General features: G+C 25.8%; 1 protein-coding gene across 2 annotated transcripts; it reads right to left on the reverse strand.

The window, feature by feature from the left end:
• Nucleotides 1-619: 619 nt before the first annotated feature.
• Nucleotides 620-14904, reverse strand: LOC135925591 (cyclic nucleotide-gated cation channel alpha-3-like). 2 transcript variants are annotated; one of them, XM_065460999.1, is made up of 5 exons: nt 14508-14904; nt 13699-14405; nt 3414-3707; nt 780-1466; nt 620-735 (listed from the first exon to the last, which is right to left on the reverse strand). In XM_065460999.1, the coding sequence occupies exons 1-5, from the start codon at nt 14843-14845 to the stop codon at nt 629-631; spliced, it is 2133 nt and encodes a 710-aa protein (XP_065317071.1). In that variant the 5' UTR covers nt 14846-14904; the 3' UTR covers nt 620-628. The 2 variants fall into 2 exon arrangements, with proteins under 2 accessions (XP_065317071.1, XP_065317070.1); XM_065460998.1 differs by having other exon boundaries at nt 13699-14904.
• Between the last annotated feature and the right edge of the window lie 931 nt (nt 14905-15835).

The following is a 15835-nucleotide window of genomic DNA, read 5'->3' on the forward strand; positions in this document are numbered from 1 at the left end:
AAGGGATCTCCTATTTATTAAATAGGAAATCACAATGTAATAATGCAAATAAATGATTATTTATTCTCAATTATATTTTAACATTTTAATTGTAGATATTTAAGAATATAGTACTGAATTCATTTATCAAAAAAAGCATTTTGCAAGAAAGTGGATATAGAAAACTTAACCGACAATATATGATAAAAATCTTATGGCCAGAAAATTCGTACAAAAAATTATGGGTCGTGTCGGGCTTTTCATAAGTTTTAACTGGCCGAACCTGACGTCGTAAAATTTACAGGCCAGGCTGGGAAAATTTTAAAATAAATTATAACGAGTCGGCTTAGCAAAAAATTTAACGGACCGAAAGTCTTGTGCAAAAATTCTTAACGAGCAGGATTTGCAGACCTTCAATAGCAAAAGCGAAAAATAAATAACTTACAATTTTCATAAAACTTATTTTGACACATTTCGAATTATTTTTTATTCAAGACTGGATAAAAATAAAGCTTGCTTAAATTAAGGCAACAAGCTGGAATTTTATTATATTTATAAATTGTATATAAAATATTTATTTACTAAATAAATTTAAATTATAATTATTCACAAAATAAGTTATAATTATTTTATTATTGAAGGATTTATATTATTTTAAATTATCAGATCTATAAATTTGTTGCTCTGAAAGGTTTGATTGAGATGCATATTGCATTATTCCACCAAAATATGGATAACTAATCGATTTGTTGAGCTCTAAGATATCAAATAAAAGTTTATATAATTAAGCTAAAAAAAACTTGATAATCTTTTAAGAGGTGTAAGAGTTCGGGCGCATAAATATTTAGATTCAGGTATAATTTGAGTTTTTAGATAGTTCCCAGTTCTTTTGGAGATTATGGAAGATGACGCACTCGAAGGTCGGCTAACTTCAAGGTCTGAGGGCGAATGATTTTCGATTGTATTTTGATCATCCGTTGATATGGTATCCGAATTATTTGATATAGATATGAGAGGTATCATGTATTTTCTATTGGTAATCATGGTATCTTTATCTAAATAATTTTTAACATTAGTCTTTTTTTTGCTGTAGAACTGGCGATCAGGTAGAGACTGCACATCATTCATTTCATTATTATTAGAAATTCCGTTGGGTTCGTTTCCTTCGTTCACCAAATGATTTTGATTTCCTTCGGTTTTGGCCATTGATAAACGTCTCGAGGCTATATCTTCAAGTCTAGCTCTGGCATTAGGATATTCTTTCAACACCTCCCATAAATCATCTTTGGATAGAGAGAACAATTCTGAATACCCTACGGATCTTATAGAGGCAGTTCGTCGATTTCCGTAAGGCCCCATATTTAGAACCGATATTTCTCCAAAGTAACTACCCGCCCTCAATATCAGCAAAACAGTGTGATTATCTTGTCCGCCTATAATCTCTAATATACCCGTGTTTACGATGTACATTTCTTTTCCAACTTCACCTAAATTTTGTTTCAATAATTTGAATTAGAGGTTCCATTTGTGTATATGTTAAAGTCAATGTGCTGTTTTTTGTCAATGTGATATTTTTTTTAACTTTAAATCATTTTTAGTTTTTTTAAATTTAAAAGTCTGATTTTTGCGAAAATGTATTCTTGAATATCTAAATGGATTTCAGACAATTTTTCCTTTTGAGTCATTTATAATTTATATAAAAAATTTTTGAAAAAAACAATATAAGTTGTATTAATAAAAGTTCTTGGCAAATATTTTAAAAATCAAGTAAGTTTTCTACACGCAAAATATATTTTAACGAAATTGTATTTCTAAAAGTTAAAAAACGCGTTCAAAAATGATTTATAATTAAAAAAATTTACACATTGACAAAAAATACACATTGACGATAACCAATATAGTTTTTTCAAAAAGCATAGTTTCTTTTTCAATCTAGTTACTGTTAGGTCAATGTGACTAAAAACTTATAACCTATATAACTTGAGAGATGATTCCCTCAAACGATATTAATATTTTTTAAAAAAAACTTGCTATTATAAAATAAAATGTATTTATAATCTTATAAGTAAAAAAAATGACAAACATTGTTGACATTTTACAAGATTTACAGTGTTATGATTTTATTAAACATATTGATTGACGATTAAATTAAAACCCATCCATTTTAATACTCTTTTTGTTATTTTAATTATTTTTGCAAAGAAAATAATTTTATATGGATGAGTTTTAATTTAATCGTCAATATGTTTCATTAAATCATCACAACACTATATGTTATAAATCTTTAAAGTGATACAAGATAAATATGTTTTTTTTGCCCATTATTGTTAATAAATTAGAGTTAATTGAGATTTTTAAAAAGAACATTTTTTTTAAAAAAGATTTTTTTTTGAGAAAGCGCAAACAGGATTGATCAAATCTAAAATTCGATAGCTTTTTTTAAAAATATTTTATAAGTAAATTTTTTGTGATTTATATCAATGACATTTATAATCATTAAAATGCATTTTTAAGTGTCGTTAAAATCAAATCAGCTGTGGACCCGCCATTTTGATAACATATATAGTAATTATTCTTATGTTAAAAACTACTATTAAAATGATAACTTGCTTCCTTATTATCTCGATGATCCGGTAATTCTTTAATAAAGTTTGCATCAGATGTAGAAATAAATTAGGCTCTCGTTTAAAAATTTAAATGATTAGTGTAACCAAGATGGCGTCTCCAGCTGATTTGCATTAATGTACACTTTTAATGAATGAATCGTCAGTCTAGGTTTTATATATGTCATTGGATTTTATTCATGAAAAATATTTCATGATAAAATCACAATTTTTTTTAAAAAAAATCTTGACCTTCTTAAAAAAAATTATATTTTAAGTTATTTAAGATTTTTGGCACAAAATTTTGAACAAAAAAAGTCACAATTTTTTTCAAACTTAATAATAAATCATTAAACTTTTAGTCTTCACTTTTAAAGTTATCCATATAACTGTACATCCTAATTCACGTTAAAAAGCATTCACTCACCATGTTAAAGAAAAGAGTAACAAAATAAATGAAAAAAAATTAAATTCATATTACAATATAAATATTCTTTGACTTTAACATGATGTTATATTTAATCATTTCCTATCTTAAGAAGAGTCCAAAAAATTATAAAAATAAGGCCTATTTATTTTTTAAATTTCCACAAATTTGACCGTTTTTTTGCGAGATAGCATGTTCCTTTGTAGTTCTATTATTATATAATTATTGCATTCTCTAATCCTGAAATGCATAATATATTTATTTACCTACTTGTCATACTTATTTAAGAAAATATTTTTATATAATGTATTATAGTTTTCGAATGCCATCTAAAATCATACCATTTACCAATTAATGGTGATTGTTAATGTTTAATATCATATAAATCCTTCGTGACCATTTACCTTTGAGGCAAACATAATCACCGGGAGAAAATAAAACGGGTTTAAGTTTAAGAACCAGTTGTCTCAAAAATCCTGCTTCAGTGTTTTGAAAGATTTCGACTCGTCTTAAAGTGTCCAAATGAACGTAGATGGCCATTTCTGCTTTAAGTTTGTTTGGCAAAGTGTTAATTATTTTGTTTTCCTGAGCCGATTTCTTAGACAAGCGATTGTAATTAAGCCATTTGCAAACTTTGATCCTAAATTTTTTTGGCACATCTTGCTTTCTCATATACGTTTTGATAATATCCATTTGTACTGTTTATGTGTTTATATAAGTTTAAAAAAATAAGTAATGTTTTTAATTATTTACATTCTTTACAAAATATTATAATTAGTATACAACATATTTACTATTATATACTGTTAGATAATTCATTAAAGATCTCTAGAGAGGTCGTCAAAATAAGAGTCTAGTCTGATTTTATAAGTGTTCTAGAAGAAATTTTACATCTGAAATGAAATTTTAAAATTGAGAAGGACCGACAGAATTAAATGATTATAAATTTTTATTAATAATTTATTACAAAAATTAGCTTAGTGTTAGATGAAAATGGTTGACTAAATAGAATAGAATATATTCTATTTTATACGATAATAAGTGGAAAATTTATAAGTTTTTAAATGATAGGTGATTAAATGATGATACTCAATAAATTTTTTACTAAAAAAAGCCATATTAATATTATATTAAAAAATATAATATATGTCCTTCCTTTTTTATATGATTATATATTAGAGATCTGCAAAAGTAGGCCCGGCCCGTACCCGGCCCGAACCCGGCCCGGCCCGAACGGGCTTCGGGCCGGGTTTGGGCCTACTTTAAAAAAAAATTAGGGTTCGGGTTGGGTCGGGCCTAATATTTTTTAAAAAAATTCGGGCCGGGTCGGGCCGGGCCTTAAAATATTTTTAATATTGGCACTAATATTTTTTGTAAAATAAAAATATTTAATTTTATTTGAAGAAGCTAGACGCCATATGATGGCATGTATCTTTTATTCTTGGTATAAATATATAATTAAACTTTTTTTTTTAAGAAACAAGGCGGCAACATTTTTTATTTGTAAAATATAAATATTTAATTTTATTTATTTAGAAAGTAGACGCCATATGTCATATATATTTTATTATGGGTAAAATAATTTAAATGTTTTTTTATAAAACTTAAATTTTAAATATAATTTAAAAATGAATTTAATTTTTTTAAAAAAACAAATACAAAATGGAACATATATTTGTTTGCCCCATTTAGGTAAAAGCAATATATGGGAATATTTTGAAGACATATTTGATGATAAAAACAAAAAACGTGATTACGTCCAATGTAAAAAATGTAATAGTATATTACAATATAAAAGCACATCTGGAAATTCTCATTTAAGACGTCACAAGTGCGTTAAGAATGACGATTCCTCTATTCCTAAAATAACTAGGTATATTCAAAAGAAAATAGATCTAAATTCTTCCTTAACTATTAAAAAGAAACTATGTGATACCTTGATCTATTATTGCGCCAAGGACATGCGTGCCTTTGATTCGATAACTGGAGAAGATGGCTTTATAAAAATGGCTCAAAATTTTATTCAAATTGGCTCCATTTACGGTAATATTGACTGTAGCGAAATTATTCCCCATCCAACTACTTTATCGAGAAATGCTATAGTTATGACGGATCAAATTAGAACAAATTTGGTTAATAAAATAAATGTTCAATTATTTGATAAAAAATGCTCTGCTACAACAGACATGTGGACAGATTCTTTTAAAAAGTTTTCCTATTTAACTGTTTCAATTCATTATATCGAAGGTGAAACCTTATATAAACATGTTTTATTTACGAATAAGTTTAAAGAAGAGAAAAAAACCGCCGCGAACATACATAAGGAAATGCTACAAAATTTTGCTGCAATTGGAATAATTCCCGATCAAGTGAAAAATATAATATTTATATCTGATCAAGGAGCTAATATAATTAAAGCCCTAGAAAAATACACCAGATTAAATTGCAGCGCACATCTATTAAAAACTGTTCTTCGAAATACCTTTAAGGAACAATCTTTGAAAATTATCGCTCCCCTAATATATATCAAACCCTTATTTCTGCTAAAAAATTAACCATGTATTTTAAACAAACCGGCATGAATCAATATTTAGACAAAACATTACAACAAGATATCGAAACTAGATGGAATTCAAAATTAAATATGTTGAAATCTATTTATAACCAATATGATGACATCGTCAATTTTTTATCATCCAAGGGAGATATTAATAAAATGGAAAACTTGGAGAAATCTATTTTGAAAAATTTGATTGATATTTTATATCCTTTTGATAAAGCTACTAAAGAACTAGAAGGAGATATTAATCCTACTTTACATAAAGTACTGCTATGCTTTAATAATATTCTTCACGAGGATTTAAATGATTCATTTTATCAAAACAATGAAATAAAAGAAATAAAAACCAATTTAAAAAATTTTTTATTATCTAAATTTAAAATCAATATTTTGCATAAAATAGCGACATTTTTATGCCCCAAATATAGAAAATTAAGAATGTTATCATCAATGGAAATATTAGAAGTAGAGAATTCAGGTCAAAAATATAATTAATTCTGAAGAATATTGTCCTTCAATTGATATTATAGATTTGGATATTCAAGGCGTTTCTCAAATTGTGGAATCGCCTAAAAGATCTAAAGGTACATTTAAAATTGTTCTATTTATATTATTTTTATATATCAGGCAATGAATATGAAAGATGGGAGGACAATGAGGAAGAATATGAAAAAAAAGAAACAGATGAGCTTGAAATTTATAAGAATTTAAACATAAAAGAGAATAATGAAAATATAGATCCAGAAAAAGATATATTAAAATGGTGGAATAAAAATGAAATTAGATTACCAAAGATGACAAAATTGGCTAGAAAAATTCTAGCAATTCCTGCAACGTCCACAACTTCAGAGAGAACTTTTTCAAAGACTGGAAGGTTATTAGACGAAAGAAGAAATAGACTGTCACCAGAAAATGTTGATGCTTTGATATTTTTAAATGATAATTATAAATATGAATCTAATATATAGTTGTGTAATTTAACATTATAATTATTTTTGGTTTTTATAGGTATTTTTGATAGTATTTTAAATAAATAATTAAATACTAAATAAATTTTCTGTTTACTAAGATATTTTTTGCAAAAACAAAATCTTAAATATAAAAAATAAACTAAAAGCTAAAAAAAATATAATTATTACTTTAGGATGAATTAAAAAAAATTCGGGTTCGGGCCGGGCCGGCAAAAGTTTCTAAAAAAAATTCGTGTTCGGGCCGGGCCGGGAAAAATTTTTTAAAAAAAATTTCGGGCCGGGTCGGGCCTAAAAAATTAGGCCCGTGCAGATCACTATTATATATACTTAAATATAGAAATAATCGCACCAAAATTTTTGACATTGAATATGATGTCAAGAATATTAAGTTTTGTCGATTAATTATATTAACTGTTTTTTTCAGTCACGCATAAATTATAATGTATAAAGAATTCATGATAAATTTATCACTTTAAATGTTATAATAGGTATTTTGTCCTTGGTAACTAGTTAATAGTAAAGAATCCAAATTCTTTCATGGAGACAAATTATAATATAAATAATTCATTCTTTATTGAATTGAATTTATTTTTCCCTTTGTATATAAATAATAGTCATTTTTTTAAAATATGCTCGCAAAAAAGGAATCAAATTTGAATTAAAATTATATTTAAAAGGGAAGGAAAAAACTACGTTGCAGTTTTTTTTGCGACATCGTCAAATTAGATCTTTCACTAGAAAATTAATTCTTATAAATTTGAAAAAAAGTGGAATATTAAATAAAAAATTTTTAATTAATTAATCTTTCTAAATTATATTAAATTTTTTTTATCTAAAAATCATCTTTTCCTGTAATTAAAAAAAGAAATTAAGTGTTGTATATACTTTCAATTATTTATAAATTGTTGAAATTTAAAATAACAAAAATTAAATAAATTATTGATTTTTTGTTGTTAAAAGATAGTTTTAAAAGTAGCACGCTATCGCTGCCGCTTTTAAAAATGTAGCCCTTTTACGTATCGCTATTTCCACAAATAAAAAATATGACTAAAATTTCGAATATATAATTTATTTATTTTTTATTGCATATCAATAAATTACATTTTCACAATGTCATCCCCCAGTCTAGAGCGACGATCAGAAAGTATACGGCCATATTCAATTTACATATTATAATTAAAAAAATAATCAAAAATATTATGAGTATTTTTAAATTTATAAAAAGGGTACTAAAATATATTTCAAAAACTATAGTAGGTGATGTTTTTGATCTAGCCAGGTTCAGTCTAATATTATAATAGTAATAGTTAGAATAAAAATTATATAGGGGATAAGTGGAAGACTGTGTTTGCCAACTGAATAGGCAGGGTTAGGCAGTATCGCGGATATTTGTATCTAAGATACAAGATACAAGATACTTTTGTATCTTGTATCTTTTTTAAAATTTTGAAAAGTATTTTGTATCCAGTATCTAAGATACATATTATTTAAAAGTATTTGTATCTTAACAACTTTGTATTCAAAAAGATACAGATACTTTAAAAAAAAATTATATTGGTTAATTTAAATAGTATTAAATTTTTAAATGATATTGTTTTAAAATTTAAATGAAAAATTTAATCAAAATTTAGATATTTGACGTTGGTCGTCATATAGCAATTTGCTAACAATTAGAACTACCATATTTGAATCGTTTTATATCTATCTATTTTAAAATTATGGAAAAAGAAAATAGAATAATATGTTTATCTTCGTCTTCAGATGATTCTTCAACCGAAAATTATAACAATAAATTTAAACTAAGCACACTTAATGGCAAATTTTTTGAAGTACTTCAAGATGATCATAATAAAGAAATTCATCCTGACTTTAGTATTGACGAAAAAGTTATAGCAACTGTTACAGATAACGGCTCTAACTTTAAGAAAGCTTTCAAGGAGTTTGGATATTCTATGGAAGCTATAGAGAATGATTTTGACATCAATGATGATGAATGTATAGAATTCGAAATCATTAAAAGTATTATTTAATACTTCTTTAAAATTTATTATGATATTGTAAATTTAGTAAAAAATTTTATTCAAATAAAATTATTTATCTGTTTATTTAAGGGTCTAAAGAAGCCTCAATAACATTGCCTCAACACATTCGTTGTTTATGCCATACGATAAGTCTAATTGCTACAACAGATGTCGAGAGAGCTATTAAGGATTCTCCTAACATTTCTAAAATTCATCATCCTGCAATACCTAAATGTACTAAGCTATGGAGTGTAAATAATAGGTCTAAAACTGCAGAACTTATCTAAGCAGTTTTAGGAAAACAATTAGTTACACCTTGTTGCACTAGATGGAATAGTTTGTATGATAGTCTTCATAGTTTATTAAAATTTAAGGGCGAACTTCCTAAATTATGTCAAAAATTAGAGTTTCCTAAATTAAGAGATATTGAAATTCAATATTTAGAAGAATATTGCAATATAATGGCTTCATTGGCTATAGCGATTGACAAAATACAGAGTGAAATCAACTGCTATTAGGGAGAATCAGCTCCAATTTTAAATGTCGTTAAAAAAAATTACAAATTTAATTCAAACCAATCTACAATTTTGCAAACCATTAGCTATTGCCATAGAAAATTATTTAAATAAAAGATTTAAAAATATATATGATTTTGATAACAATTTTTAAAGTGCATTTTTGGCAACTATTTCTCATCCCTATTTTAAAAATCGTTGGATTGGTGGTGAAAAAGAAAAAAATACCTTAAGGATTTGTTATTACATGAAGTTTTAATTGTTTTTAAAAATAATATTGATATTAATACTTCAACAAAATCTTCAATTGATGAAGATGATGATTACTTTTGCTTTAAAAGTACCACATCCAATTCTAATAATTCAATAAATGATATTGAAATAGAGGTCCTAAATTATATGAAAGATGACAGGCGGAGTATAAATATGTAAATAGTTATAAATATATAAAAGAAATATTTATTAAATATAACACAATATTACCCTCCTCAGCCTCCGTTGAAAGATTATTTAGCTTTGCTAATATGGTTAATAGACCAAATCGTCAAAGATTGAACGATAAATCATTTGAAAAATTAATAATATTAAAAAATAATGCTGATATATGATGCTGATTTATCATTATTTGCTAATTATATAATTATTAAATGGAATATCGCATTATCTTTTATAATAAATTTGTTATTTTCTACAATTTATTTTAAATATTTTTTTATAAATTTATATTATAGATAAGAAAATAAAGCTTTATACATTTTGATTTTGACTATTTAAAGAAAAGTATCTTGTATATTAGATACTTTTTTTAAAAAAAAATACAAGTATCTTGTATCTTATATCTTAATGAAATTTTTCTAAAGTATCTAGTATCTTGTATCTTAAATACAAAATTTTATAAAGTATCTGTATCCGAATACAATTTTCTGAAAATTTGCTCAACCCTGTGAATAGGCCACCACCTTTTAACATTTATCTATTGAACCAATTTCTCTCAAAATTGGTTAAAATGTGATGTGATAGAAATCAACTTTCACATAAACTCATCTAGTTCATAAACTATTAGATTCAAATTTTATAAGGATTGGGCTTTTTTTAAAAGGTAACTGGTTACAGTTACTAGTAACATTTTTCAAAAATTTACTTGTCAAGCTGCAATTACATTCCAATAGTAACAATTGCAAGTTACTTTATAAATTATTTATAGAACTCATCATTATAATTATTATTTTTATATAAAAATAATTTTGGGCTAATATTTTCAGGCATAACACAATATAATATTTATTTGCACTTGTAAAAAAAATATCACCATACAATATTTATTTGCACCAAAAAAATATAAATACCACAATTTTTCAAAAGATTAATAAATTGTTATCTCATTTTAAAAATAAATTATTAGTTATTTCTTTGCAAAATATTACTTTAGCAACACTATATAATATTCATTCAGTTTAGTAAAATTTACTTTTAATATTTCTATAAAAGTTTCTGGTTACAGTTATTTTTCTTTCAAAAGTTATTTTTTGAACATTACTGTAATATTCATTCCGTTTAGTAAAATTAATTATAAGACTTCAAATTCTGTCAGGTTTTGAAGGGGGTGACCATAAAGCATTTGATAATAAAATTTACCTTTTATCTACCAAGGTTATATAAATAGTTGTCTATCCGTTAAAAATAATTTAAAAAACAACCAATAATATTTTGGCAACCTAAATATGCTATAATTCATTTTATTTGGTAAAATATAAACAACAACCTAATGTAATGACGTTAGTGTTTAATATAAATCTATATTTTTTAAAAAATTTTTAGGTTTTAATTTGTATTATGGGATTTAACATTAAATTTTATACACACACTCCATTTTCATTTATATCTTTCATCTTGTTAAATCACATTAAGATTAATATCTATGGGGATTTGTTTAATATATTTAATATGATATCAAATCAAGGTTAAAAAATAATTTTGATTAATTGTTATTTATTACTAATATAATCTACTACATCCATCATAATAATGAATTTAAAAATGAAAATTAATCATTTAGATGACATATTGGTTTCCTCTCAATAAAATGCCATTAATTGAAAGATAAGATTATCTAATAATTATAAAAAAATAAAGTTTTTAAGGGACATTCTAGATTGTTCAAACATTTTACTTAAAAATTGAAATACCTTTATCAACAAAAAAAAAGATAAACAATCATCTTCAGCTATGAGTGGAATATATATTGCATGATGATTTCGGTAAACAAATTACAAAAGTATCGATAGCTCGGGATTGGTCATAATGGATTTGAAATTGAAATCCTGACCTCGATATTTAATTCTAAAAGGAAATGGGAAAAATTGGGTAATATATGCCAGATAATTATACAGAGAAACATCTGAAGGGAGAAGGGAATAGAGAAGCCTTTATGTCTCCATGAAAAGCTAGTATGAGGAAGGAAAAAGTCAATGGGGAAATGTATTAAATTAAGAACAAGTGTCCTAAAATAACAGAAGGCAAGAAACAAGAACATCTATCACATATCTGATAGGTAGGGTTATAGAGAAATTTTAAAAAACAAAGACAAAATTGATAAAAGTTAGATTTAGAAATGTGATAACAAATGATGGATGATACATATATATATTGAAGATAGATAAGAGTTACAAATTATATAGAGTTACTACTTTAAGTTGGATTATATCAAGTGTTTAAAATATTAAACAGTAGAGCAATAAATGCTTCATAAAGATGAAGTGAAAATAAATAAACAGATTAAATTATAACGAGTTCAAAGCGCTAAGCTTATATAATATTAAATGATTTGTGATGAACACTATAATTGATACGACAAATATACCAAATAAATCAAGAGATTTTTTATCATTATTAATAGGCAGGGTCTACATGACAAGATTTTTACTGGATGCAAACCCTCTTCAAAAACCTTTGCCTACCTCCCTAAAAAAATTTCGCCGCCTTCGGCGGCGGTGTCTCTTTATTATTATTTTCACCTATTTATTTTGATACTCTTTTCAAAGAATTTATAATGGATAACTTAAATTAATCTATCTCTATATCAACTATCGATATTTTGTGAATATAAAGAATTTATTTTTTAGATAATAAATTCAATTAAAACCTCCATTATTTACAATGAATTAATTATTATGGCATTATGAGCTTGTTGAAATATCTAAACCTTTTAAATTACATTTAAAAGGATAGTTTATTTGGAAAACAATGTGTATGATTGTTTGCAATATATAGATTTGGTCGATGAATTGTATTATAATAATACTATAATAAAAGTATTAATTTTTACAGCATTAAATTTTATCCTATTTCATCTCAAAATTTAATAGATAACCCGTCAAAAAATTTATCCTACCCCCATTAAAGCAGCTTACCCCCTACCCCCTCAAAAAAATAGTATGCAAACTGTTCCTACCCCTCCCGCTCATGTAGACGCTGTTAATAGGTTTATGGTGACGGGGAGGTAGAAGAGGGTGAGAGGTGTTTATGATCAATAGACATTACGAAGAAGAAATTGTTTCAGAGCGATCTATTTATTCTAAACTAATAAGATAAATCTTATGAATAATAATATGATCGAGCTATAAAAAATATCATAAGATAATAATAGTTAAAGTCAATGGTCCTGTCCTATCGGTCTTAGACTAAACTGGACCGATTAGCGGGCCGATCCCTTTTGAGACCCACAGTCCGAGCCGGTCTTTTACGTTCAAGATTGGTTTTTTATTAATATTTAAGGGAAGAACACCAAATTGGTTGTTTAGACTAAGGTGTGATTCAAGCGGAAAGAGAAGAGATAAATTTTTTATATGAATTATGTTTACTTCATATGCGTATCCAGGATTTTGGTAAGGGAGGGGGAAGAGCACTATAAGATGAATTTTCCTGGTAAATTTTATTGGAGATTATAGGTCCACTTATTTTAGGTCTTTGGCTATATTAGATTTTTATAAAAATAATTTTGGTTTTTCACTTTTTTTATATTTAAAATCCTTTTTTTTAAAAAAAAATTGAATTATAGTAGTTATTTAAAAAGTTATCAACTTTTACTAATTATTCTTTTAAATTTTTTCTTAAAATTTTACATTTTTTGAAGTGGAAAGGGGGGGTGTAGGGGGGGGGGTTTATTAGCTAAAAATTATATTTACGAGAACTGGCAAATTTGCAAAGAGGGAGGATTCCCCCACCCCTTTGCACGCCTGGTTTATTAAGAGGGTTAAAAGTAATATTTGAATTAGACAGAATGGGATAAGTTAAACAAGGTTGATATAAAGAGTTGTGTTAGAAAATACTGAACTATATAATTTTACCTAGCGAACATTATTATCAAAAGCTTTCTGTATATCCATCACAGGGTTGAATAAAAATCTTTATAATATATTACCTTTTTTATCTATTTTAACATTGATGTTTTCAAAATTTATAATCGGTAAATCTATTTTGTAACTCACAAAGGATGACATCACATAAATATAATCGGTAAAATGTTAGTTTTAGAAATATAATAAAGTTTTTTACTAAATTTATATCTATCAGTAAAATCTAAAAAATTAAATTAGCATACTATTTAAATTTATTCTATTTACTTTGATATTCTCTTTCTTGCATACGAATAGTAGATATGAGGCTGGAAACTTGCCCTAACATATAGGCAAACAAAATCAATCCCAGTATTATTTGTGATATTGAGAGAATGTGTTCCCCGTTGGAATGTGGTTTTGGCATATCTCCTATAGTAGTTAAAGCTAAAGTACTCCAAAAAAGCGACTTAAGATAAGGGGAGGCCGTTTCAGAATGGTAAATTGTATGATTTGCTCTGTAAAGATTTAATGTTTCACCTGGTCCATAATGCTCGTGAGGATGTTTTATTGAAACATTTATATTTTTTTCGGCGATATTCATATAAGATAATTTATTACGGTCTGGATGGTTGAAGTCATGTAAATGAGTATCGTTTCTCCTTATGGGAATGTTAAAGTTGAGGGCCTGAGAAACACAGTAAACGACGCAGGAATTCCAATGAAATATTACGAGTAAGTAATGCAACAAAATGAAGGTTCTAAACATGTTAGGATAATTTATATTGCATTCAGTTCTATCTATAAAATTCCAAAATTTGAAAATTTTTATCAAACGAAATATCCGCAAAAGGGAATTATAGCCTAATGAAAGATACAGAAAATCAAGAGGGAGTATGGCAAGACAGTCCAGGTAAAAGGTGGTTGAATTTAGATACCTTTGCTTGATGCGATTTAAGTTATGCTGAAGTACTCCTTCTTTGAAATACCCGACCCTAAACCCAAATAAAATATCACATATATATATAAAATCAGCGGTGTAATCTAAGGCCAACCATTTAATTTTGTTATATTCGTTTATTTCATCAAAGGCATACCTGTAACCGATGACCCATAAGTTGTATAAGAAGGCGCCTACGACAAAAAAGGACCAATAATAAGTTGATTGGCCAGTCGGGTCGAAGACCACATTTTTGGAGTATTTTGATTTATCAAAAATCGGTAAAAAATAGAATATAAATCGTCTATTATTGGTATGTGGCATGCTTTTTATTTGAATATTTGTATCTTCATCATAATTGGTAGATGAATATTTATTGATATTCGAATAATTACATTTACCATTGTGATTGGAGAAGGAATGTATGTTGTTACCATTTGTGCCTTTGTTATATCTTTTGTATTTCCGACAGCAGCCGTATTTGACGTAATTCATGAATATAGCCAAGGAGTTTTTATAAGATTACTATTTAAGGTGTGGTGGGATAGCTATTTGTGAAAATATGTGAATATTGGTAAATTTTCTAAAAAAATTAATAACATTCAATATCAATATATTTATTTAAATTGAAGCCACTACAAAATAACTTATTTGAGAATATTTATAATTTCAATGCATCTTACTACTATAAGAATATAGTGATGATCTTTAAATTATTTGTAATGAATATTTTTAGACTTTAATATTAATAGAATTTTTATTTTTATATTAAATATTATAACATCATTTATTTAAAGGCCTTTTTATTATTATTGATTATTATGTTTGTAACGTCGTTGTTGGTTAGGACATTTTTTTTTTCTTCAAAAAACAATTATATTTTTATATAAAAATAATTCTTAATGTCAAATTTTTGATAATAATGAATTCTTTTAAATTAAAAATTAATTAATATAATATTAAATTTCTTCTGTAAGGAAAGAAATCTTATCTACTTAAAAATCAACCTTGAACTTCAATGAAATTATTGATCTCAAACTTTTGTTCTAAACAAATTCGATAAATTTCATTTCACTGGTATAATTTTAATATTTGACATATCATTTAAAAGTGTGATATGTTTACCCGAATACTTTTACACACTTATATTGTTCCATAAAACATAGAAATACAGTATAAATAAACCAATTTAAAATAAATAAATATTCGAAAATTATAACACATCTATAGCACTCTAAAAACAACCCAAAACGTGAGCAAATATGATATCTGGGAGCATTATGAGCTGTTTATTTTAGTTGGTTATTACAGGTACAACCAAAAAATATGAGATAACTTAATTATAGATAAGATATTTTTTTTATTATTGATTTTATTTTGTTTTTTAACGCCTCCCCTCCCATCTTCATTCCCTATTCAGAATTCATTTTTATTGTATTTTTTTTTAATTATATTATTTGTATATAATTTATAATTATAATAATT

Source organism: Gordionus sp. m RMFG-2023, chromosome 2, assembly GCF_954871325.1.
Source record: "Gordionus sp. m RMFG-2023 chromosome 2, tfGorSpeb1-WG-v2, whole genome shotgun sequence".
NCBI classification, from domain to species: Eukaryota; Metazoa; Nematomorpha; class Gordioida; order Chordodea; family Parachordodidae; genus Gordionus; species Gordionus sp. m RMFG-2023.